The sequence below is a fragment of the Phyllobates terribilis genome, unplaced genomic scaffold (assembly GCF_046119375.1).
Source record: "Phyllobates terribilis strain yellow unplaced genomic scaffold, ASM4611937v1 Scaffold_2__4_contigs__length_985480577, whole genome shotgun sequence".
Lineage (NCBI taxonomy): Eukaryota > Metazoa > Chordata > Amphibia > Anura > Dendrobatidae > Phyllobates > Phyllobates terribilis.
In genome coordinates this window covers 942,848,980-942,873,128 of record NW_027362762.1, presented here as the reverse complement: position 1 = coordinate 942,873,128, position 24,149 = coordinate 942,848,980, and the positions used below count along the sequence as shown (strand labels likewise).

The 24,149-nt window shown below is 44.2% G+C and overlaps 1 protein-coding gene across 3 annotated transcripts in view; it reads right to left on the bottom strand.

The window, feature by feature from the left end:
• Positions 1-208: 208 nt before the first annotated feature.
• Positions 209-24,149, bottom strand: part of FAM3B (FAM3 metabolism regulating signaling molecule B) — a 66,531-nt gene continuing 42,590 nt past the window's right edge. For all 3 annotated transcript variants that reach the window (XM_073668465.1, XM_073668466.1, XM_073668464.1), the window contains 6 exons: positions 20,239-20,362; positions 19,760-19,818; positions 15,534-15,584; positions 5,928-6,015; positions 2,531-2,663; positions 209-952 (listed from right to left, as the gene is read on the bottom strand). In XM_073668465.1, coding sequence (XP_073524566.1) covers positions 875-952; positions 2,531-2,663; positions 5,928-6,015; positions 15,534-15,584; positions 19,760-19,818; positions 20,239-20,362 — 533 coding nt within the window. In that variant the 3' untranslated portion in view covers positions 209-874. The remainder of the gene's footprint in view (positions 953-2,530; positions 2,664-5,927; positions 6,016-15,533; positions 15,585-19,759; positions 19,819-20,238; positions 20,363-24,149) is intronic.

Here is a 24,149-nt window from a genome sequence, read left to right as displayed (position 1 = left end):
ATAGACACAGATAAGGGTCTGGATGTAACTCCCCTGTCATTTTGAGGTCTGGATGTTGCACTCACTCCATGGAGATAGTTACTTTTCTGTCCATTGACTCGTATTCTTTGCAGCTGCCATAAATTACACAACCTGCTGCACTGTCTGCACAGATAAGGATATTTTAATTATTTTGAATTAAAAAAAAAAAAAAAAGCAAATAAAAAAATAAGAAACAGATGGGACAGATTTATTAAGACTGTCTAAAAAAAAAAAAAACGTATCTTCTATTCACCAGAGCAGTTTTAGAAATGAAAGATGAGCTCTTATTGGTAGAAATAGGCAACAAGGGCAGTTTTAAGTAATTTCAATAAATCTTTTCTATAGACCTACAGTTACTAGAAAATATAAATACACAGTATATGGTACTAATGCAAAGGAATCCGGGTATGAGACTAAATCATCTATTTACATAGGCGGGATGTACAGATTGAATACATTTTTCAATAATTCTTAAGAAAAAAAATATTTCTAAGGTCACATGTAAATATGATGCAACAAAGTGATAAAATAATAATAACAAAAAGAAAATGATACAATATTTTTGTGTGCATCTTAACTCTATTGAACAAGTAGTAACGGCATTAGAGGGGATATAAAAAAAGAACAGAACCTGATATTAAACCAGCATGGACACGGGGATATTCCTCCTTCCCCCGAAAAAAATAGTAGTGTTCATAAGTTAGACTTTTCAGTAACAAAAATTCCTGCTCTTTTTCTTTTTAATGCCGGCCTTTCCCATCCCTGGTCCATGCAACAAGTCTCAAGTCTTTTGATGTCTTTGTCTTAAAGGTTCCCAAATTTTTCTCTTAAAAAATGGTCTTTTTTTTCTTATTTATTTCAGGAGGCATCCATCAATCTGGATTTCTGCCGGCCAGCCTCTATATCGGTTATTACCGTCGGCGTGGATGGCCTGCAAGAGACGAAAGAAGAAATTGAGGAAAAGATAAAAAGACTGATGTAAAAAAAGAAAAAAAACATTATATGAGCATTTCAGCTATAGGTTTCCATACAGGGAAATCCCAGATAAAGACCTGCTGCAATCTACAAGAAAACTGAAACTTTAGAAACTTTTTAAATTAGTGAAGGAAGAAGTTCTCTTAGTGCCCAATGCCCTTTTCTTTTAACCCCTTTAATTTTTCATTTTTGGTCTTTCATTATTTCTTCTTCGTTCAAGAGCCATAACATTTTCATTTTTTCATTTTTTCATAGTCGTAGCTTTTTTGCGGGACGAGTTATTGTTTGGATTGACATCGTTATTTTTACCAATAATGTATGAAAATAAAATTCCAAGTGGGTGAAATGGTGAAAAATAATTATCAATTTTCATCATTCTTTTTTGGGTTTTGTCTTTTTGCAGCGTTCATTGTGCTATAAAAAAAAACGGTTATATCTTTTTTTATATTTTAGTGGTTAAAAAAAACTGAAGTTTGTAAAAAAAATATGGTTTGTGTCACAATTTTTGTGGCCAGATGTAATTTTTGTGGGTGTCATTTTGGTGTAAATGGGTCGTTTGGATCTATTTTTATTGTGTTTTTAGGGAAGGTTTAATGACTAAAAACCAACAATTCCTCGGTTTTTTTTTTTTTTCTTTACGTCATTTACCTTACAGGTTCATTTATTTTATATTTTCATACATCGGACTTTTCAGGACACGGCGGTACTGAATATTTATTTTTATAATTCTTTATTTTTGCTTAGGAGAAAAAGTCGGGGGTGATATGAACTTGAATTTTTTTTAAATTCTTTGAATTTTTTTTTTTTTATTATATTTGATCTACTTTTAGTCCCCTAGGGAAGTTGAACCTGCGAGCACAGTATTACAGTACATAGTCAAAATAGTGTTCTCCTAGCAAGCCAAGCCCGTGGCTGAGCTTCACATGTGTAACAAGATGGCAGCGATGAACGTCTGCAATAGCAGCACACTGACACATGCGATTGTGCACCACCACTTAGCAACACTTTAAATGCTGCTGTCAGAGATGGGTAGTGGCTTCTAAATGGTTAAGCAGCACAGACTGAACTAGCTCAGGTCGCTGCTGTTAAAAGCAGGTGATGGCTGTGTAGAACAGCCAGCACCTGCCGTGTATCGGGCAGGCTTTAGCTCCTGAGCTGACTCCATAAAAGTCACAGGTGAGTAAGCGGTAAATTTAAAAATTGTGCCCTCTCATCAATAGTGCCCTAGGCAGTTACCTACTCTGCCTGTCCCTTATCTCGACCCTGACCCCACACAAACTACAATGGTAGCTGATAAGTTATCTTATATTGATGTTCAAATTTTAAACGGGGTGAATACTTTTTCAATAAATACATAATTGTACTAAATCACTCAACACTAATGACTGCACCATCTAGTGGGTGGGTGAGAAGCTACACCCAGGAATTACTGTAGAGGAAAATTCTTTGCTGAAACTATTGCTCTCTGTTTTCAGTCATTTGACTGCAGTTCAATAAGAATTTTATTTTATTTTAATTAGTTATTTATTTTTACCTTTTCTCTTTCAGCATTATCAGGGATTGTGACTCCTTTCCCAGCCAGGAACACCCACTGTGAGCGGAATTTTAGATTTCGAATTTCTTTACTGCCAAGATCTTCAAAAACCTTTTTGCCAGGTTCAGTTAATCTGAAAATACAAAAACAGGATTAAGCTTTTATACTGTACTTATAGTAGACACACAGCAATCTCATCATCACAGACAGGATAATGTGGCGCCCTGCTGCGCACTGGTGCCACAGATCCCAGAGGGGTGCATGGATGGGATTCTCCCCAGTGGCCTCAATACATACAGACATCTCCACCCAAGTCCACTAGATGGAGCCCTGTCAGGTATATAAATACTGGGGGGTGGAGTTCAGGATGTCAGTCAGTGGGAAGCAGACAGTGTGACACCATGCTGCAGCTCCAGGCAAGTCTGTGTGGCTGATGGCCAGGCTAGGCCCAAGCTGCGGGCTAGTCTGGCCAGTAAGAGCCTGGAGCGGGCTAGAAGGCAAGTGAGAGTTCCTGTCAGGCACAGACAGGGACAGAACTCAGAGAGTCTGCTCAGGGAGTCTGCATGAGAGATTCTGCAGACTGAGGAGAGAAGGAGAAACGCATAGGGGGCAGAGGAGCATAACAGGCTCACCCCGAACCATATACCGGACACCGGGTCCGCCCTTACAGGGATCTTTATGACCAGTAGGAACAACCGGAATCCCTGGAGAACTACAAGTCCCAGGTTAACCAACCGCTGACCACAGCAACAGGGTTAGGTACCACTAAGGCTCCAGCGACCAGGAATAGTGGGAACCAGGAGAAACCGCTACCGCCAGGTCAGTAGGTACAAGAAGGAAGCAGTAAGCAAGCCAGGCCTAGCTTCAGGCAGGCCCGAAGCTTAGAGAGTAAAAGACACAGATCAGGAGGCCTTACATCCGCTCACTGGGGAGAGTCCAGAAATGTACCCTTCGCCCTGGACCGTACCTGCATCACCACCAGTAAAGGTATTGAAGTTTGCCCTTGTGTGTGTGCCTGTACTTCCTCTGGGACCGTCCTGCCGTCTCTCTCCTGCTTCCACCATCTTTCTACACCTCTACACTGCCCTGAGGCCTGCTCCACCTGTGGGCAGCCGTCCCATCATAGCTGCCCTATCATCTGCCTCAGAGGACTGTTGCAGCGCTGGTGATCCTCACCAGACACCACAGGTGGCGTCACGACAAATCCCCTATAAATAATCGCCCCTTTTGAGTGACTGCCCTGGGCCACGGACCGGGCCAGCCACCGTGATCTCCCCCAAAAGCAGCCATAAGGCTGTACCCCAAGGCCCTGGGGGCGAGTCAATTACAATGACTGATAACACCTCTATATACAATAGATAAACAGGATCCACCATTCACAATAGGTGATGTCACAGCTCACCTCCTCCTCTTCCTGTACAATGACTGATCACACCTCTATATACAGCAGATAACACAGGATCCACCATACACAATAGGTGATGTCACAGCTCACCTCCTCCTCCTGTACAATGCCTGATAAGACCTCTATATACAGCAGATAACACAGGATCCACCATTCACAACAGGTGATGTCACAGCTCACCTGCTCCTCCTCCTGTACAACGACTGATAACACCTCTATATACAGTAGATAACACAGGATTCACCATTCACAATAGGAGATGTCACAGCTCACCTCCTCCTCCTGTACAATGACTGATAACACCTCTATATACAGTAGATAACACAGGCTCCACCGTTCACAATAGGTGATGTCACAGCTCACCTCCTCCTCCTGTACAATGCCTGATAAGACCTCTATATACAGCAGATAACACAGGATCCACCATTCACAACAGGTGATGTCACAGCTCACCTCCTCCTCCTCCTGTACAACGACTGATAACACCTCTATATACAGTAGATAACACAGGATCCACCATTCACAATAGGTGATGTCACAGTTCACCTCAACCCCTCCTGTACAATGACTGATAACACCTCTATATACAGCAGATAACACAGGATCCACCATTCACAATAGGTGATGTCACAGCTCACCTCAACTCCTCCTGTACAATGACTGATAACACCTCCATATACAGTAGATAACACATAATCCACCATTCACAATAGGTGATGTCACAGCTCACCTCCTCCTCCTGTACAATGACTGATAATACCTCCATATACAGCAGATAACACAGGATCCACCATTCACAATAGGTGATGTCACAGCTCACCTCCTCCTCCTGTACAATGACTGATAACACCTCTATATACAGTAGATAACACAGGATCCACCATTCACAATAGGTGATGTCACAGCTCACCTCCACCCCTCCTGTACAGTGACAAATATCACCTGCATGCTCTTCAGTACAATTCACTACTGTCGGAGTCAGGCTATTTTTGCACTATGCACCAGTGTTTTTTAATATAGAATTTAATATGAAAAATTAAATAAGAACATAAAAAGGTTTGCAAAAGATATATGTAACAATAAAGCGTAAATTAAACTCTAGGTTTTATTCTTATGACACATTCCCTTTAAATGGCTTGACCCATAAACAACATTTATCACCTGTCACCAGGAGAGATGATAAATGTATGATTGTCGGATGTGCGACTGCTGAGATCCCCATAGATCCCAATAATGGGGGTCCCAAAGTCTCCTGTGTGAACTGTGTGAAACTGAGCATGTGCGACCACTACTTCTACAGCTAGTGAATGAGGCAGTGGTCGCACATGCTCAGTACCACTCTCATTCTCGTGACGGAGTTCTCTGTCAGCATGTGATTCTCTTACAAAAGATAGATACAATTGTAACAAACCCTCAGTCATGAAAGGCCGTTAAAAGATTTATTTTAGTCTCCGGATATAAGGAAGAATGTTCCATTCACTGAGAGCAAGCAGAGATCTGGAAAAAGGGAAGCAATCAAAGCATAAAGGTCCAGATTCATCATTATTTTTGCACCATCTTTTCATTTGCACCTTTTTAAAGTGACTTTTTTCCGTGTTTGTTTTTTTAGTTCACTATTGTGGACGGAGTTTGGTCTTTTCAGGTGTTTTTACCTGATTGATCAATTGTGACTTTTCAAAAAGTCACAATTTTTTTGCGCAAACCTGATTTTATGGATGCCAGATTTTTTATTTTTTTTTTTAAATGCGCAATTTTTTTTTGCTAAATTTTGCAGTAAAACTCCCCAAAAAGTTTATAAACAAAAATAAAACAATATTTATTTTTTTTTTAGAAAAATTCAACAAAAGAAAAAAGAAAAGAGCTAAAAAAAATTCAAACAATGAATTAGACTAAAGTTTATTAGGAAGTTGCTGAACTTCTCGGTGTACATTTCATCCTTTTTCTATGCCCTTTACTTTTGATCCTGTCCTGTATTATTATAATTATTCTTACTTATAAGCTGCATCGTCAAAACTGGCAACTAAGATTAAGGAGCCGCTGGGGATCTTGTTGATAAACTCTACCATTGGTCCAGAGAAGTCTGAAATTAAGCAAAAAACGAGGTTAGTCAACTAGAATGATGGATCATTATCTGTATAATGTACAGCAGTAGGACAAAGTGGACAAAAACATTGTTTTTGAAAAATCGTAATACCGCTTTATGTCCACCAGATGTCAGTGTACACACACCTGCAATGAGAGCGCTGCATGTTCAGACATTACAGTCAATTTTTCGACTATTACTAGTATCCAAGGGGTAACGTTTCTCCTTGCATAGAGTGACATGTTAAGCATGTCAAGGTGAGGAGACTTTTAAGCTGCAATGCTCCTCTTGGGAAATATGCAAATTGTCTCTTCAGAGAGGAAGAGAGATAGACCTCTAGTGCCACCTATAGGAAGCAGCGCGCCTAAAAGTCAATATTGACTCTTCAACGAGCCTTGTCACATGACTTAGGATAAAGGCCAAAATCTCAATTTGCTAGTTGAAGAGTCAATATTGACTTTTAGGATTGCCACTTCCTATAGGTGGCGCTAGAGTTGTAGCTCTCTTCCTCTCTGCAGAGACAATTTGCATAGACTAGTACTACAATGGCAGATCAAAATGTGAAATTTGAAAAAATTCCTTTTGCAATTTCATGTTAGTCATGGACAAAAAGTGTCACGTCTGAATAAACTCTAAGGGTTGTGCACACAATGTCGTTTTCAGGAGCATTCACCTGGAACTCGCCTGAAAAAACGCTAAAAACATAAAAAAATGAACATATGTACAGCAAGGTCAAAACAACGAAAAGCAGCTAAAAAGTGACTGGTCCATTCTCCTGGCGGCTTCTGCTTGAAAGTCATCACTATTTTATATACAGTGTGATGAGAAAGTCTTCATACCCCGTGATCTTTTCCACATTTTTTCACCTTACATCTGTGTCACCCTGGCCTGGATGCCACAAGTGTAATTAAAGCTGTGTCTGAGAGCAAGGGGGAGGTTCTCTGGTCAGGGGAACATTAGCATTTGATACCTCCTGTCACAGGCCAGTAGGGGGAGCAGGCTGCCCCTATAAAAGCTGGTACTGGGGGCAGGGTTAGAGAGAACTGGACGACCTGTCTCTGGATTGAGAAGTGTCCAGAGCAGAGAGGGACAGTTGTATTGCAGCCTAAGAGGGCGTGTGGCAGTAGGAGAGCCACAAGCCAGGGACAAGAGGTGAAGTACGCCTGTCCTGGCAGACAGAGGACTTAATCTACCAGACTTTGGTGTCTGAGGCTGGGAGGATTCCACATCCTACAGCAGATAACCAGTCCGCAGGGGACTGTATATTCCTTGGCCTAAGAAGCCTGAAGGCCCTGCCACAACAGAAGGGACCAGCAAAGCCGTACAAGGCTGGGAGCAGAAAGGAACCAACGTCGCAGGTCATACAGGCGAGAATACACGGAGAGCTCGGAAACGTGGGCTGTTACCCTATAACGAGGAGATAGCCAGAAGGAGCGCAGAAAGCACGGTAGGCCTACACCCTCACCCTGACCAGGGCCAATTTCCCCGTTGCTCTCAGACATCCAGGTCCCCTCCTAGCTGGGACTGTTTGTGGGTCAATTACCTGTTCTAGTAAAGACCCTGGACTGCAACCTGTTGTCTGTGTGCTCCTTTGCTCCTCCAGCACTATCAGCACTGGGACTCTCACTACCATCACTCCCAATATCCATTATACTGCCCTGGGGCCGCACTCTTCCCGTGGGGAGTCACACTACCCTAGCTGCACACCTCATCAGCCCCAGCGGTCTGCATGCAGCAGCGGTTTCTAATAACCGCAATCCACGGGTGGCGTAGTCGGACATAATCATCAGTGCAAAACGGACTACCACTGGCCTGACCACCCTGAGCCATGGAACCGGGTTGCCACTACTACTCCCATCGTTCCCCTACTGCCCGGATTCGAGTGCCCCACGGCCCAGGGGGCGAGTGTCACGCTGTCTCTGTATACTGGAGGTAGGGGGCCTAAGCTGACCCTAAGCTGGGGCCCTGACTAATCCCTCAACCTGGAGGTACTGTTAAAGGTACAGAGGTCCAGGCCGCCAGCGTAACCCCTACCTCCTGAAGATCCCTGCACCTCAGTAATCTAGTCCTGAGAAGGACCCCGATCACAACCAAAGGGAACAAGAAATAATATGCCCAAACACAGTATTTAGACGAACGAGACAGTACAAGGGAAAAACCAAAACCACCTTGCATACAAACAACTTCTCAACTACAACAGAGGGAAAACCAACGGGAAAGGAGATAAATGATAAAGCGAGGAAAGGGAAAAAACACTTCCAAATACACTTATCTCAGCAACTCCAAACACCACGATCCGCTCTGTCAGTCTGAATGAAATGCTTTCACCGACACCTCCCAAACAGACCAGCAGGTATATGAAGGAGTCTCACTACAGCAGTATTGATTGCAGCTGGGCGAGGCTGGACCTCATCTAGCCCAGAGAGAGAGAGAGAATTAACTCCCTCACTGCCGAGAAACACAAAGCACCAACAAGTCAGCTGCGAGAAGTCAGGCTGTGTACTCGTGACGATCTTCGTGGCAACACACCCGTGACAGTACCCCCCCTTCTACGAGGGGCCTCCGGACCCTCAGGGCCAGGTTTATCCGGGTGAGTCGTGTGGAAGGCCCGAACTAATCGGTCTGCGTTAATATCCGACGCAGGAACCCACATCCTCTCCTCAGGACCATACCCCTTCCAATGAACCAGGTACTGAAGGGACCGGCGATTAAAGCGTGAATCAATGACCCTCGATACCTGGAACTCCAAGTTACCATTGACAACCACTGGAGGGGGAGGTAAAAGTGACGGTACCACTGGCGCCACATACCTCTTAAGCAATGATCTGTGAAACACGTTGTGAATTTTAAACGTAGGGGGGAGGTCAAGACGGAATGCCACCGGATTAATAATAGAACTGATTCTGTACGGCCCGATGAACCTGGGACCCAGTTTCCAGGAGGGAACCTTAAGTTTAATATTCCTGGTAGACAACCATACCCGATCGTTCACACTTAGGTCCGGACCAGACACTCTCCTCCTATCAGCCATACGTTTGTATCGGTTCCCCATAGTATTCAGATTCTTCAGCACCCCTCTCCATACTGAAGCGAGTGATGAGGAAAATCGTTCCTCCTCAGGAACCCCCGAAGAGCCCCCCCCACTGAAAGTACAAAACTGGGGGTGAAAACCATATGCCCCAAAAAACGGGGACTTACCAGTGGACTCGCTCCGCCTATTATTAAGAGCAAACTCTGCCAGAGGTAAGAAAGAAGCCCAGTCCTCCTGGTTCTCTGACACAAAACACCGGAGATATGTCTCCAAGCTCTGGTTCATACGTTCCGTCTGACCATTGGTCTGAGGATGAAAAGCCGATGAGAATGACAACTGCATCCCCCGCCGAGCACAAAACGCCTTCCAGAACTTAGACACAAACTGAGACCCCCGATCAGACACCACCTCGGAGGGTACCCCGTGAAGCCTCACAATCTCCCCAATGAACACCTGCGCAAGAGTTTTAGCATTAGGGAGAGCCGGAAGAGCGATAAAATGTGCCATCTTGCTGAACCTGTCCACTACAACGAGTATGACCGTTTTACCCGAAGACGGAGGGAGGTCCGTAATAAAGTCCATAGACAGATGAGTCCAAGGACGCTCCGGGATCTTCAAAGGTAAGAGGGCCCCAGACGGACGGGTATGTGAGGTCTTAGAGCGCGCACAAACCCCACAGGACGCGACAAAAGTTACCACCTCCTTATGTAAATTAGGCCACCAAAACCGACGCGAGAGGAGATCCACAGTAGCTTTACTCCCCGGGTGTCCTGCAAAAACTGAGTTATGGTGTGCCTCGATCACCTTTTGTCGCAACTGATCTGGAACAAACAATCTCCCTGGAGGTCCAACAGGGGCGTCCCCCTGAGCCTCCAATACCTCCTCCTCCAGCTCAGAGCATACTGCCGAAACCACCACCCCCTCCTGAAGGATAGGAATCGGGTCGTTCGTATTCCCGGCCCCCGGGAAACTACGAGATAAGGCATCCGCCTTTACATTTTTTGACCCAGGACGATATGTAACGACAAAATTAAACCTGGTAAAAAACAATGACCACCTAGCTTGTCTGGGATTCAGACGTTTCGCGGACTCCAGATATAGCAGGTTCTTGTGATCGGTGATGACGGTGACCGGATGAACAGCCCCCTCCAGAAAATGGCGCCACTCCTCAAAAGCTAACTTAATGGCCAAGAGTTCCCTATTGCCGACATCGTAATTCCTCTCAGCGGACGACAATTTTTTAGAGAAAAAGGCGCACGGATGCCACTTACCAGGGGACGAACCCTGTGACAATACTGCTCCCACCCCTACCTCGGAAGCGTCTACCTCTACAATGAATGGCTGAGACGCATCAGGTTGAATGAGTATGGGCGCCGAGGCAAAACATTTTTTCAAAGAGGAGAATGCTTGACAAGCCTTGTCAGACCACCTAGAAAAATCCGTCCCCTTTTTAGTCATGTCAGTGAGAGGCTTAACCATGGACGAGAAATTACGAATGAACTTCCGGTAATAATTAGCAAACCCCAGGAAACGTTGTAGTGCCTTAAGATTCTCTGGCCGATCCCACTCAAGAACTGCCCGCACTTTCCCAGGGTCCATACGAAAACCGGACGCTGAAACCAGGAAGCCTAAAAACTGGAGTTCCTGTACGGCGAACACACACTTTTCCCACTTGGCATACAGTTTATTATCCCGCAAGATCTGTAACACCTGCCTAACGTGCTCCTGATGAGACACCAGATCCGGCGAGTAAATTAGGATATCATCCAGATATATGACAACAAACTGTCCCACCAAGCGGCGAAAAATGTCATTAACAAAGTGTTGGAACACCGCCGGGGCATTAGTCAGACCGAATGGCATGACAAGGTTCTCATAATGCCCCTCCGGAGTGTTAAACGCCGTCTTCCTCTCATCCCCCTCCTTCATCCTAATCAGATTGTACGCCCCCCTGAGATCCAACTTAGAAAACCATTTGGCGCCCACGATCTGATTAAAGAGATCGGGAATAAGTGGGAGCGGATACGGATCTCGGACCGTAATCCGATTAAGTTCACGGAAATCCAGGCAAGGGCGTAGGCCTCCATCTTTCTTCTTAACAAAGAAGAACCCCGCAGCCACCGGTGAAGATGAAGGTCTAATATGCCCCTTAGCCAGACTTTCTGAGATATAATCCTTCATGGCCTGCCTCTCAGGACCAGAAAGGTTATACAACCTAGCTTTAGGTAACTTGGCCTCAGGGAGCAGTTTTACAGAACAGTCATACACGCGATGAGGAGGTAGTTCCTGACACCCTTTCTCCGAGAATACATCCTCAAAGTCCGCCAGAAATGGAGGTATGACCCAAGGAGTAACCGCACCAATGACCGTGTTCATGCAGTTTTTATTACAGAATTTACTCCATTGGCTTATCTCCCTGGTTTGCCAATTAATAACCGGGTTATGCTTAGCTAACCAAGGAAGGCCCAACACAATAGGAGTGGGAAGACCCTCCAACACGTAGCAAGACAACAGTTCTTTATGTATTGCCCCCACTTGAAGTTTTACGTCATGCACAACTTGCAAAAAACTTCCCTGCCCGAGAGGCCTGGCCTCGATCGAGAATATGGGGATGGGTTTAGCCAACTCACTCAACCGCATACCTTGAACCCGGGCAAACCGAGCATCAACCAGATTAGCCCCGGCCCCACTATCCAGAAGAACAGATATCCTCTCAGTTCTCGTACCCACCACCACCTCCGCCGGTACGAGAAACTGAGACGAACCTAGGGACGAAATACCTACTCCCAGATTGCCGTCCACCACACAACCTGGGATCAACAGTTTTCCGACGACTCTTCACTCTGCAAGGGACGGGATGGACACCCCCCAATAAAATGTCCCTTTCTCCCGCAGAAGAAACACCTTCCTGCCTTATGGCGCACCACCGGTCCCCTCCCCCGAAATGATGTCCCTCCTAATTGCATAGGCTCCTCTGGACTGACCAGGGGAACCACCATATGAGGGGACCTTGTAGGAGGTGGAGTCATCACAGGGGGTAGAGTTATCCCGCACCTCTCCCGAAGCCGTCTGTCCACGCGAATAGCGAGGGCCATAGCGGCTTCCAGAGACACGGGAGAGTCATACTGTGCCAACACATCCTGTAATTTGTCGGATAAACCATGACAAAACTGGCTCCTAAGAGCCGGGTCATTCCACTGGGTGTCCGTGGCCCACCTACGGAACTCCGAACAGAATTCCTCCGCCGGACGATCTCCCTGTTGGATCCTACATAACTTAGACTCAGCAAGGGAGATCCGATCTGGGTCATCATATACGAGTCCCAGGGCAGCGAAAAACCTATCCACTGACTGGAGAGCCGGGGAACCCGGGGGAAGAGAGAACGCCCAAGATTGTGGGTCCCCTTGTAGGAGCGAGATGACAATTCCCACCCTTTGTTCTTCACTCCCCGATGACCGAGGCCGCAGCCGAAAGTACAATTTACATGCCTCCCGGAAAACAAAAAACTTGTCCCGCCCCCCAGTGAACCTATCAGGGAGAGCTACTTTAGGTTCTGGTCCGGCTTGCTCCTGAGGATGCCAAACCTTGGACCTAACGTCCGCCAGATCCATGGACAAACTCTGCAATTGCCGAGCTAGACCGGCTACTGGATCCATAGTAGCTGGAGAAAAACTAAGTGGGTCGGTGAAAATGTCACGCTGTCTCTGTATACTGGAGGTAGGGGGCCTAAGCTGACCCTAAGCTGGGGCCCTGACTAATCCCTCAACCTGGAGGTACTGTTAAAGGTACAGAGGTCCAGGCCGCCAGCGTAACCCCTACCTCCTGAAGATCCCTGCACCTCAGTAATCTAGTCCTGAGAAGGACCCCGATCACAACCAAAGGGAACAAGAAATAATATGCCCAAACACAGTATTTAGACGAACGAGACAGTACAAGGGAAAAACCAAAACCACCTTGCATACAAACAACTTCTCAACTACAACAGAGGGAAAACCAACGGGAAAGGAGATAAATGATAAAGCGAGGAAAGGGAAAAAACACTTCCAAATACACTTATCTCAGCAACTCCAAACACCACGATCCGCTCTGTCAGTCTGAATGAAATGCTTTCACCGACACCTCCCAAACAGACCAGCAGGTATATGAAGGAGTCTCACTACAGCAGTATTGATTGCAGCTGGGCGAGGCTGGACCTCATCTAGCCCAGAGAGAGAGAGAGAATTAACTCCCTCACTGCCGAGAAACACAAAGCACCAACAAGTCAGCTGCGAGAAGTCAGGCTGTGTACTCGTGACGATCTTCGTGGCAACACACCCGTGACAGCGAGTCACATCCACAAACTTAAATGTATTTTATGGGATTTCATGTGATACCAACACAAAGTAGCAAGTATTTGTGAAGTGCAAAGGAAATGATACAAGGTTTTCTAATTATTTTAAAAATATAAATCTGATAATTGTGATGTGCATATGTATTCAGCCCCCTAGGTCAATACTTTGTAGGACCACCTTTCTCTGTAATTACTGCTGCAGTCTTTTGGGGTCTGTCTCTCCAGCTTTGCACCATATTAGAGGTGCAAATGTCACATCTTCTTCTTTGCACACTCGCTCTCGCTCAGTGAGATTGGATGGATGCGTCTGTGATCAGCAATTTCCAAGTCTTGTCACAGATTCTCAATGGGATTTGGGTCTGGACTGTGACTGGGCCGTTCACACACATGAATATGCACTGATCTAAACCCTCCATTGTAGCTCGGGCAGGATGTTTAGGGTTGTTGTCCTGCTGGAATATGAACCTACATCCCAGTCTCAAGTCTTTTGCAGCCTCTAATAGGTTTTCCTCCAGGATTGCCCTGTATTTAGCTCCATCCATCTTACATCGACCCTGACTAGCTTCCCTGCCACTTCTGAAGAAAAGCCTCCCATAGCATGATGCTGCCACCACCACCATGTGTGACTGTGGGTATGGTGTTTTCAGGGTGATGTGCAGTGTTGGTTTTCCGCCACACAAAGAGTTTTGTTTTTAGCCCAAAATATTCTATTTGGTCTCATCTGGCCAGAGCACCTTCTTCCACATGCTAGCTATGTTCCCTACATGGCTTTTTGCAAACTGCAAGCAGGATTTCTTATGGTTTCCTTCAAAAATGTCTTTCTTCCTGCCACTCTTCTAAAAAAGCCAGATTTGTGGAGTTTACGACTAATAGTTTTCCTGTGGACAGATTCTCCCACCTGAGCCGTGGATCTCTGCAGGTCCTCCAGAGAGACCATTGGCTTCATGGCTGCTTCTCCAATTAGCGCTTTCCTTGGGATGTCTGTTTAGTTAGACGGCCATGTCTTGGTAGGTTTGCAGTTGTGCCATACTCTTCATTTTTTCCTGATGGATTGAACAGTGCTACATGAGATGTTCTGAGCTTGGGCTATTTTTTTTTATAACCTAACCCTGCTTTACTCTTCTCGACATATCAACAGTTATACATGGAGATGGCTACTCTTAGTGGGCACCTGTACTCACCAGTTTTCTTTTTTGAAGTGACTGTCAGTCTTTTGATATTTGTATACATAGGCTCTCTGACTGAGCACTCCACCCCTAAGCCTCAGGAGTTTTTAATTATAGCAGGATCCTACCTTCTCATAACAATGTAGACTTCAGCCTAAGAGAGGATTCACATTAGATAGGTTCCCAGCAATGAGAATCGCCTTATCATGGCTAATGGGTACACATGAATTGGCCAATTTATGCGCTAAGTATTCTCAAATGTTCCTATTTTCCGGAGCAGTAATGTAATTAAAATTCATATATTTCATGTTTTTATACTATAGCGCTACAGAGTGCTACTTTATTTGTTACTCTTCTCCATGACTTTATCCCTGACCTGTCTGGTGGGCTCATTGGTTTTCACGATGCCATTTGATCACTAATTTTCTCAAACCTCTGAGGCCTTCACAGAGCAGCAGTAGTTATACTGAGAATACATTATACACAGGTGGACACAATGTACTAACTAGGTGACTTCTGGAGGTAATTAGTTAGTCAAGAGTTTATTTAGGGGGATCAGACTATAGGGGGCTGAATAGAAATGCACCTCACAATTTTCAGATTTATATTTTTTAAATATTTAGAAAACCTTGTATCATTTCCTTTAACCTTAACAAATACTCGCTACTTTGTGTGGGTATATCACATACAATTCTAATAAAATTCCTTTTACGTTTGTGGGTGTAACATGAACAGATGTGGAAAAGTTCACGGGGTATAAATACTTTTTCAAGGTACTATATATAGAATATTAAAAAAAGCCAACACAAAAGATATCCATAAAGAAAGAACATTTCAGGAAAAACTCTGTGTCCCCATTTTAAAGATGTTGTATACATATACCCTATCACTGATTTTTTTGGCCGTTTTTTAAAGTATAAATAGCAGCACAATGTTGGGTGCAGTAGTGACGTACACCCAGCTCATACAGAGCAGCTGACGCTCGTACCTCCATCGTACATGTCAAAAGTCTTGCTGTCTGTCAGCTTCATGGTCTCTCCTAAAAGAAAAGAAAATAAAAGAACAATAAGAAGAAGGTGACATAGATGACATTTACCTTATAAACACATGTCTATGGTAAATGCACTAAATAGGTCAGATGGAGACGTCAATAAAAAGGAAATATGGGTCAAGGGGGACACCCAAGGAAGGGGCGACTTAAAAGGGCACCTGGGGTACAGGCAGCAAAGAGGACAACTGGGGAACAGATAGTAAAGAGGGCACCTGGGGAACAGACAGTAGAGAGGGCACCTGGGGAACAAACCGTAAAGAGGGCACCTGGGGAACAGACAGTAAAGAGGGCACCTGGGGAACAAACCGTAAAGAGGGCACCTGGGGAACAGACAGTAGAGAGGGCACCTGGTGAACAAACCGTAAAGAGGGCACCTGGGGAACAGACAGTAAAGAGGGCACCTGGGGAACAAACCGTAAAGAGGGCACCTGGGGAACAGATAGTAAAGAGGGTACCTGGGGAACAAACAGTAAAGAGGGCACCTGGGGAACAGACAGTAGAGAGGGCACCTGGGGAACAGATAGTAAAGAGAGCACTTGGGGAACAGACAGTAAAGAGAACACCTGGGGAACAGACAGTAAAGAGAGCACTTGGGGAACAGACAGTAAAGAGGGCACCTGGGGAACAGATAGTAAAGAGAGCACTTGGGGAACAGACAGTAAAGAGGGCACCTGGGGAACAAACAATAAAGAGAACACCTGGGGAACAGACAGTAAAGAGAGCACCTGGGGAACAGACAGTAAAGAGAGCACTTGGGGAACAGTCAGTAAAGAGGGCACTTGGGGAACAGACAGTAAAGAGGGCACCTGGGGAACAGATAGTAAAGAGAGCACTTGGGGAACAGACAGTAAAGAGGGCACCTGGGGAACAGATAGTAAAGAGAACACCTGGGGAACAGACAGTAAAGACGGCACCTGGGGAACAGATAGTAAAGAGAGCACTTTGGGAACAGACAGTAAAGAGGGCACCTGGGGAACAGACAGTAAAGAGAGCACATGGGGAACAGACAGTAAAGAGGGCACCTGGGGAACAGACAATAAAGAGAACACCTGGGGAACAGACAGTAAAGAGAGCACATGGGGAACAGACAGTAAAGAGGGCACCTGGGGAACAGATAATAAAGAGAACACCTGGGGAACAGACAGTAAAGAGAGCACATGGGGAACAGACAGTAAAGAGGGCACCTGGGGAACAGATAATAAAGAGAACACCTGGGGAACAGACAGTAAAGAGAGCACATGGGGAACAGACAGTAAAGAGGGCACCTGGGGAACAGATAATAAAGAGAACACCTGCGGAACAGATAGTAAAGAGGGCACCTGGGGAACAGACAGTAAAGAGGGCACCTGGGGAACAGACAATAAAGAGAACACCTGGGGAACAGACAGTAAAGAGAGCACATGGGGAACAGACAGTAAAGAGGGCACCTGGGGAACAGATAATAAAGAGAACACCTGCGGAATAGATAGTAAAGAGGGCACCTGGAGAACAGACAGTAAAGAGGGCACCTGGGGAACAGATAGCAAAGAGAACACATGGGGAACAGATAGTAAAGAGAACACATGGGGAACAGACCGTAAAGAAGGCACTTGGGGAACAAACAGTAAAGAGGGCACCTGGGGAACAGATAGTAAAGAGGGCACATGGAGAACAGAAAGTAAAGAGGACACATGGGGAACAGATAGTAAAGAGAGAACTTGGGGAACAGACAGTAAAGAGGACACCTGGGGGACAGATAGTAATGAGGGCACCTGGGGAACAGATAGTAAAGAGGGCATCTGGGGAACAGATAGTAAAGAGGGTACCTGGAGAACAGATAGGAAAGAGGGCACCTGGGGAACAGATAGTAAAGAGGGCACCTGGAGAACAGATAGTAAAGAGAACACCTGAGGAACAGATTGTAAAGAGGGCACCTGGGGAACAGACAGTAAAGAAGACACATGGGGAACAGATAGTAAAGAGGGCACCCGGGGAACAGAAAGTAAAGAGGGCACCTGGGGAACAGACAGTAAAGAGGGCACCTGGGGAACAGACAGTAAAGTGGGCACCTGGGGAACAGATAGTAAAGAGGGCACCTGGAGAACAGATAGTAAAGAGGGCACCTGGGGAACAGATAGTAAAGAGGGCACATGGAGAACAGACAGTAAAGAGGACACCTGGGGAACAGATAGTAAAGAGAACACCTGGGGAACAGACAGTAAAGAGGGCACCTGGGGAACAGACAGTAAAGAGGGCACCTGGGGAACAGACAGTAAAGAGGGCACCTGGGGAACAGACAGTAAAGAGGGCACCTGGGGAACAGACAGTAAAGAGGGCACCTGGGGAACAGACAGTAAATAGGGCACCTGGAGAACAGATAGTAAAGAGGGTACTTGGGGAACAGACAGTAAAGAGGGCACCTGGGGAACAGATAGTAAAGAGGGCACCTGGGGAACAGACAGTAAAGAGGGCACCTGGGGAACAGATAGTAAAGAGGGCACCTGGGGAACAGATAGTAAAGATGACAACTGGGGAACAGATAGTAAAGAGGGCACCTAGGGAACAGATAGTAAAGAGGGCACCTGGGAACAGACAGTAAAGAGGGCACCTGGGGAACAGATAGTAAAAAGGGCACCTGGGGAACAGATAGTAAAGATGACAACTGGGGAACAGATAGTAAAGAGGGCACCTAGGGAACAGATAGTAAAGAGAGCACTTGGGGAACAGACAGTAAAGAGGGCACCTGGGAAACAGATAGTAAAGAGGGCACCTGGGGAACAGACAGTAAAGAGGGCACCTGGGGAACAGACAGTAAAGAGGGCACCTGGGGAACAGATAGTAAAGAGGACACCTGGGGAACAGATAGTAAAGAGGACACCTGGGGAATAAACAGTAAAGAGGGCACCTGGGGAACACACAGTAAAGAGGGCACTTGGTGAACAGATAGTAAAGCCCTCACCAGGGGAACAGACAGTAAAGAAGATCCCTGTGGACCAGACAGTAAAGAGGGCACCTGGATATGAAATAAGGCATCTGGGAAAGGGACAGAAGGGAGTAGCTGCAACAGCAGTACTAAAGAGGTTGGCAAAAATTATAGGGGGCACATGGAGTAGAATCTCCATGTGGTTGATACACTAAAATGGGCACCTAGAGCATGAACTACAGGGCAGCCACTAAGGTGGAAACTGGGGGAAAGGCACTAAAAGAGCAGCAGGAAGAGGCACTAAAAGGGACACCTGGGTCAGAGGCAGGAAAAGATTCTACAGCAAAGATCTATTGGGGTAAAATGCATCAAGTGGTATTCATACTCCATGAGCGTTTCCACTTTTTTTTTTTCACTTTACACCCACAAACTTAAATGTATTTTATTGGGATTTTATGTGATACCAACACAAAATAACAAGTATTTGTGAAGTATAAAGGAAATGATACATGGTTTTCTAATTATTTCAAAAATATAAATCTGAAAATGTTGACGTACATTTGTATTCAGCCCCCTGTAGTCTGATACCCCTTAATAAAATCATGAGAGATCAATTATCTCCAAAAGTCACATAGTTAGTAATTGGAGCCCAGACTGTGTGCAATTTCCTCACAGTATAACTACCGCTGTTCTGTGAAAGCCTCGCAGGTTTGTGTGTGAACATTAGGGATCATTGATTCAGGGGGGCTGAATACAAATGCAAGTCAACATTTTCAGATTTATATTTTTAAAATATTTAGAAAATAATGTATCATTTCCTTTACACTTCACAAATACTTGCTATTTTGTGTTGGTATATCACACTGAATTCCAATAAAATACATTTAAGTTTGTGGATGTAATGTGAAAAAATGTGGAAACGTTCACAGGGTATAAATACTCTTTCAAGGCACTATACTTACAACATGCAATAAAGAGAGTGCCTGAGGTAATGGTGCTAAAGGTATTACCTGAGGCAAACATTTCAAATGGGTACTTTGGGTTTTACATCTACTGCAAACTACTAAATAGGGTTTATGGGGCAGAACTGGTAAAGAGGACACCTAGGTACATAAGTCTATTGCATAATGAGCTTCTGAATGACCTGTGACAATGCACCATAGGGACCTCATATTTAGAAATTGTTGAGTGTTTTTCCCATTTTCACATTGTAATACATAGGCTTACATAGTGAATATGTGACTAAGGGATAATAACTTACGATTGACAACCGCGATGTTTATCCCTCTGTCTCCGTTCCTCTTACCTGCACCTAGTAATCTGAAAGTCAAAAGAACGTAAGCCTTTGAATTATTACTCTTATCATTGAACACTCAGACCATGCCAAAGATAAGGGGGGCAAATGTTCAATATGAATAGACTAGTAATTCTTCCCCACCAAGATACAAGCTATTTCGACTAAATAACACTACTGGCGACAATAATAAGTGATGCTATCATGGAAGAGCAAAGTTGCACTTTACTAAATATGTACTAATTGATTCTATAGTAAGAGTGCAATACACTGTATGTAATTATAGGTTGCTAGTGCAATATAATGTAAGGCACCAGTGGGAGGGTACAATATTTGTGGCACCGCCATGGGTACAACAGCTATGCCTACAAAGTAAAGAACATTCCTATGATGTCATATTCCCACATGCAGCTGAGTTTATTAAAGATAACAAAATATTTACTTACATTTCATCATCCAGACAAATGTCAGGTTGGATGCTCTTTCCACCACCACTACGTATCTTATACACAACCTCAGAGGGTGAGCAGGTTCTCCATGCAGCACACTTCTGTCTCACGGGTGGTGGAGCTGCAATAAACATATACTAGTAATGTATATAGTACTGTCACTATATTAATTTATAAGTGATCAACATAATATTGCCTACAAGTTGTTCACATATATATGGAGAACTGCCTTTTCAAGGACACAAATTCTTCTTATTACAGCATGATACCTCTTGGATGAGACATTGAGGAACTTCTTTTTTATGACTCCTCAAGCTCTAGGACCCAGCATGGTTATAGACAAAATTAATATGTGGCAAAAATACACGAAATTACAAAAAATATACATGTGTGGGACCCATGTATTTTATATCAATAAAGGCACAGTATGTATGACAATGCAAAAGAGATCAAGGCAAAGAACAATCAAAAACAATAAATGATTAATTTTCTAAAGTTAGAGCTGATCATGATAACCTCCTGCTCGAAAATCATACAAGCAAATGCTTTTTTTTCTAACTAGCATGAAAAAGTTATTGGATATTTTCATCAATTCATATTTAGAAAAATCATCTGCCATCAAGGGGCGTACATAGATATCCTGGAGCTCCATAGCAAAGGTCTGAATTGCTCCCCCCAGTGGGGCCCTGGCTGACATGACAAAAATCCATTGGGTTCCTGTGATTGCATCTTGGGAGCCAAATGGAAGAGACAGAAAGGGCCTTCCTCTGTCTAACCCTTTAGATGCTGTGGTCACTGTTCACTGCAGCATCTAAGGAGTAAACCTGCTGCAATCAGAGCTAGCTCCAATTTCAGTGGCTACTGCTAACGGATATGGAGCAGGTGAACCTGCACCATAAAACTCCTCCCGACTTCTGATGTATATATGCATGGAAATATATACAGCGGATGTCAGGAATCCAGCCTGGAGTCACACTTAAAGCACCACTCCAGCGGGTTTTAATTAATTCAGTTCTAGAGTGGTGCAACTAATCTAAGTTCACTGACCCCAGTATTATACTCATCAGTTGATGTCTTCAGCTGTTCCTGGTGGCGCTTTGGTCCCACGCCACCATCTTGTGACTGCAACTTCTTACTGACCAGAAGTCAGAGGTCACAAGCTCTCAGTGTTACTCTATGAGAGCATTGTTCTGGCCTCGCTCTGGCTCTCATAGACTTACATTGAATAGGTACTTCCGGATCGCCCAGAAAACACTGAAGCAATCAGGCAGAACACGATGGAGCGTCGCTGAGAACAGAAGAAGACAGCAGCTGGTAACTATATTACTAGGGGCAGGGAGTTTAGATTTGTATCACCACTCCAGCACTGCAATAAAAAAGAAAATGCTGGAGAGGTTCTTTAACAAAAAGCCACAGCACTCCCTGCGTGTTTTCCCACTTGCTTCTCCCTCCCCTTAGCATTCTCCATAGACTTTAATGGGCAGCGGTAATCTATTATGTTAGCGAGCTGGCAGTCTGTCTTGTTTTAAGCAAGACGAATTTCAGCTGTTATTCAGAGTGAATATTCCAAAAAGAAGGTGAAAAAGAAGTATAGAGGAAGAAGCATATTTCTCTGTTAAGATGCATTGCAAACAATCTTCCTGTACTATTGATTTATGCAAACTTTATTGAAATGATGATGACCATTTAAGAATCAAGTCAGCACAGAATGTTGGACTTTCAAGGCTATGAACAGCTTTCCAAAGAAATGTTTTTTTTTTATTATTTATTTGCTTCCTAGATGGACAGTGAAAAAAATTTCTAAAAAGCCATTACTGAAAATATACTACCAGTTTATGTTGTAGAGTCTGTGCAACTCTTGGAAATAGCTGGCTGTCTGGCTGCTTTTATCGTAGATCAAGCAGCAAACGGTTCATGGCTATGTTGGCTTTTTGCTCTGCCGTTGTCTTAGTTCTAAAAGTAGTAAGGATGGATACAAATAGATTGTACATGGGTGATACCAACCAAGCCTTTAGGGTAGGAAGATCACACGGATTGTACATAGGGAGGAATTAGGAGCACACAGACAAAGCAGTCTGCAAGAGGAAGAAAGAAAGATCATATAGGCAGCCAGCTTATCAGTGTATAGAGAAAGAAGAGTACCCGAGACAAGCTCTGCAGAGGGAGACAGAAGGAAATAATATACTTCTCATCAGTAGTAGAGGTAGTATGCGGCTACCTTCACCTACACAAGCTCCGTAGTATTGTTGCTCTTGTAGTAGAGAGCTCCATGGCGAACAGTAGAGGCCAAATGTCTAACACACTCCTCATGCATCGTCACACCCCAAATATGGCCATAGAGGCATCAGCGCTATAAGGCCATAGAGGCATCCATCACCCTGTGTGGCCACGTATGCTGTTGAGGAGTATAAGGTTGACAACAGATTAACTTTAACTTAATTTTCTTTAAATCTTCCACCAATAGCTACCGAGAGAGCAATAAGAATGAAAAACAATGAACCATTTATTGTTTGAAGTCAGAGAAGATCACAATGACCTTCTGGTAGACAACCTTATGGGTAAGTAAATTGTAAGAAAGAAGGCTTATTCGTTGTGCAATGCTCATCTGGGAAATTTAATATGCAAATTGCCTCTTCAGAGAGGAAGAAGACTTGAACTCAATAGCATCACCTGTTGGAAGCAGCGATCCTACAAGTCACTATCGACCATTTAACGAGTCTTGCAATATGACTTAGGATAATGTCACTCTCCACAAGGAGAAACGCTACCCCTTAGACCTCAGTCCAGAGCCTCTCACCTAGCCAAAATCAGTTCTCATACTTTGCCCTGACGAGGGGCAACACCCCAAAACACTGTCTGCAAATTGAGATTCTGATTTGGCTATTATCCTAAGTCATATTGCAAGACTCGTTAAAGGGTCGATAGTGACAATTTGCATATTGTATGAAAGAGTCACATCCAAAATTCTGCGTAGTTTAATTTCTTAGGTATATCGAGAAAGAGAAGAAAATAAAACAGCACTGATACAACGAAGATGTGGGTTCAAGCCCGTGGACAATGACCCGAATCTATTGATGGATAGATAGATAGAGAGATAGATAGATAGATATTTCATATACAGCATCTCTTTAGCTATCAAAATTATCAAAAAATGCTTTGCAGCAATGAAATGAGAAGTGAAGTGCGGCTCCAGAGCATAAGAGAAATAAATGTGTAAGAATAGCAGCGGAAAAATTATTTTCTTTATCAATTTCAAGAATTATTACGTCTCACGTTTGCTTCTCTTCTCACATCTCCGGCAGGAAGTCTATTCCTAGGTACAACTAAACTTTCAGTGAAAATATTCTTTCTAATTTCCCTCCGGATCTTTTCCCCATTACTATAAGTTTGTGCTCCCCTCATTGTTGATCCTCCTAGTATATATAGTGCACAACTGAAGACTGAAATTCTTTGATATTTCATGTTGCCAATCTTATCCCCTATTCATGGGTGTAGCTATAGGCGGTGCAAAGGTAGCAGTCACACCTCCTGCTTCCTTCTTGTTTGGGCTGAGAGACCACTGAGGGGGCAAGGCTTGGTGAAACGGATGGTGCTTAAAGTAAAAGTTTGGACAACGCTGTTCAAAATTACTGTTATTGTGAACAGTTAAGCAAGTTGAAGATGAAATTATCTCTAAAAGGCCTAAAGTTTAAGATGACACATTTCCTTTGTATTTTAGGAAAAAATATATATATATTTTCATCTTTAATATTTTAAACAGTGCAAAAAGGAAAATGGGCCAATGCAAAAGTTTAGACACCCTAGGAGATTTCAGTGCTCAGATAACTTTGACCAAGGTTTCAGTTCTTAATTAGCCTGTTAGGGTTATGGCTTGTTTACTATCATCGTTAGGAAATTTCCCAGCTTTA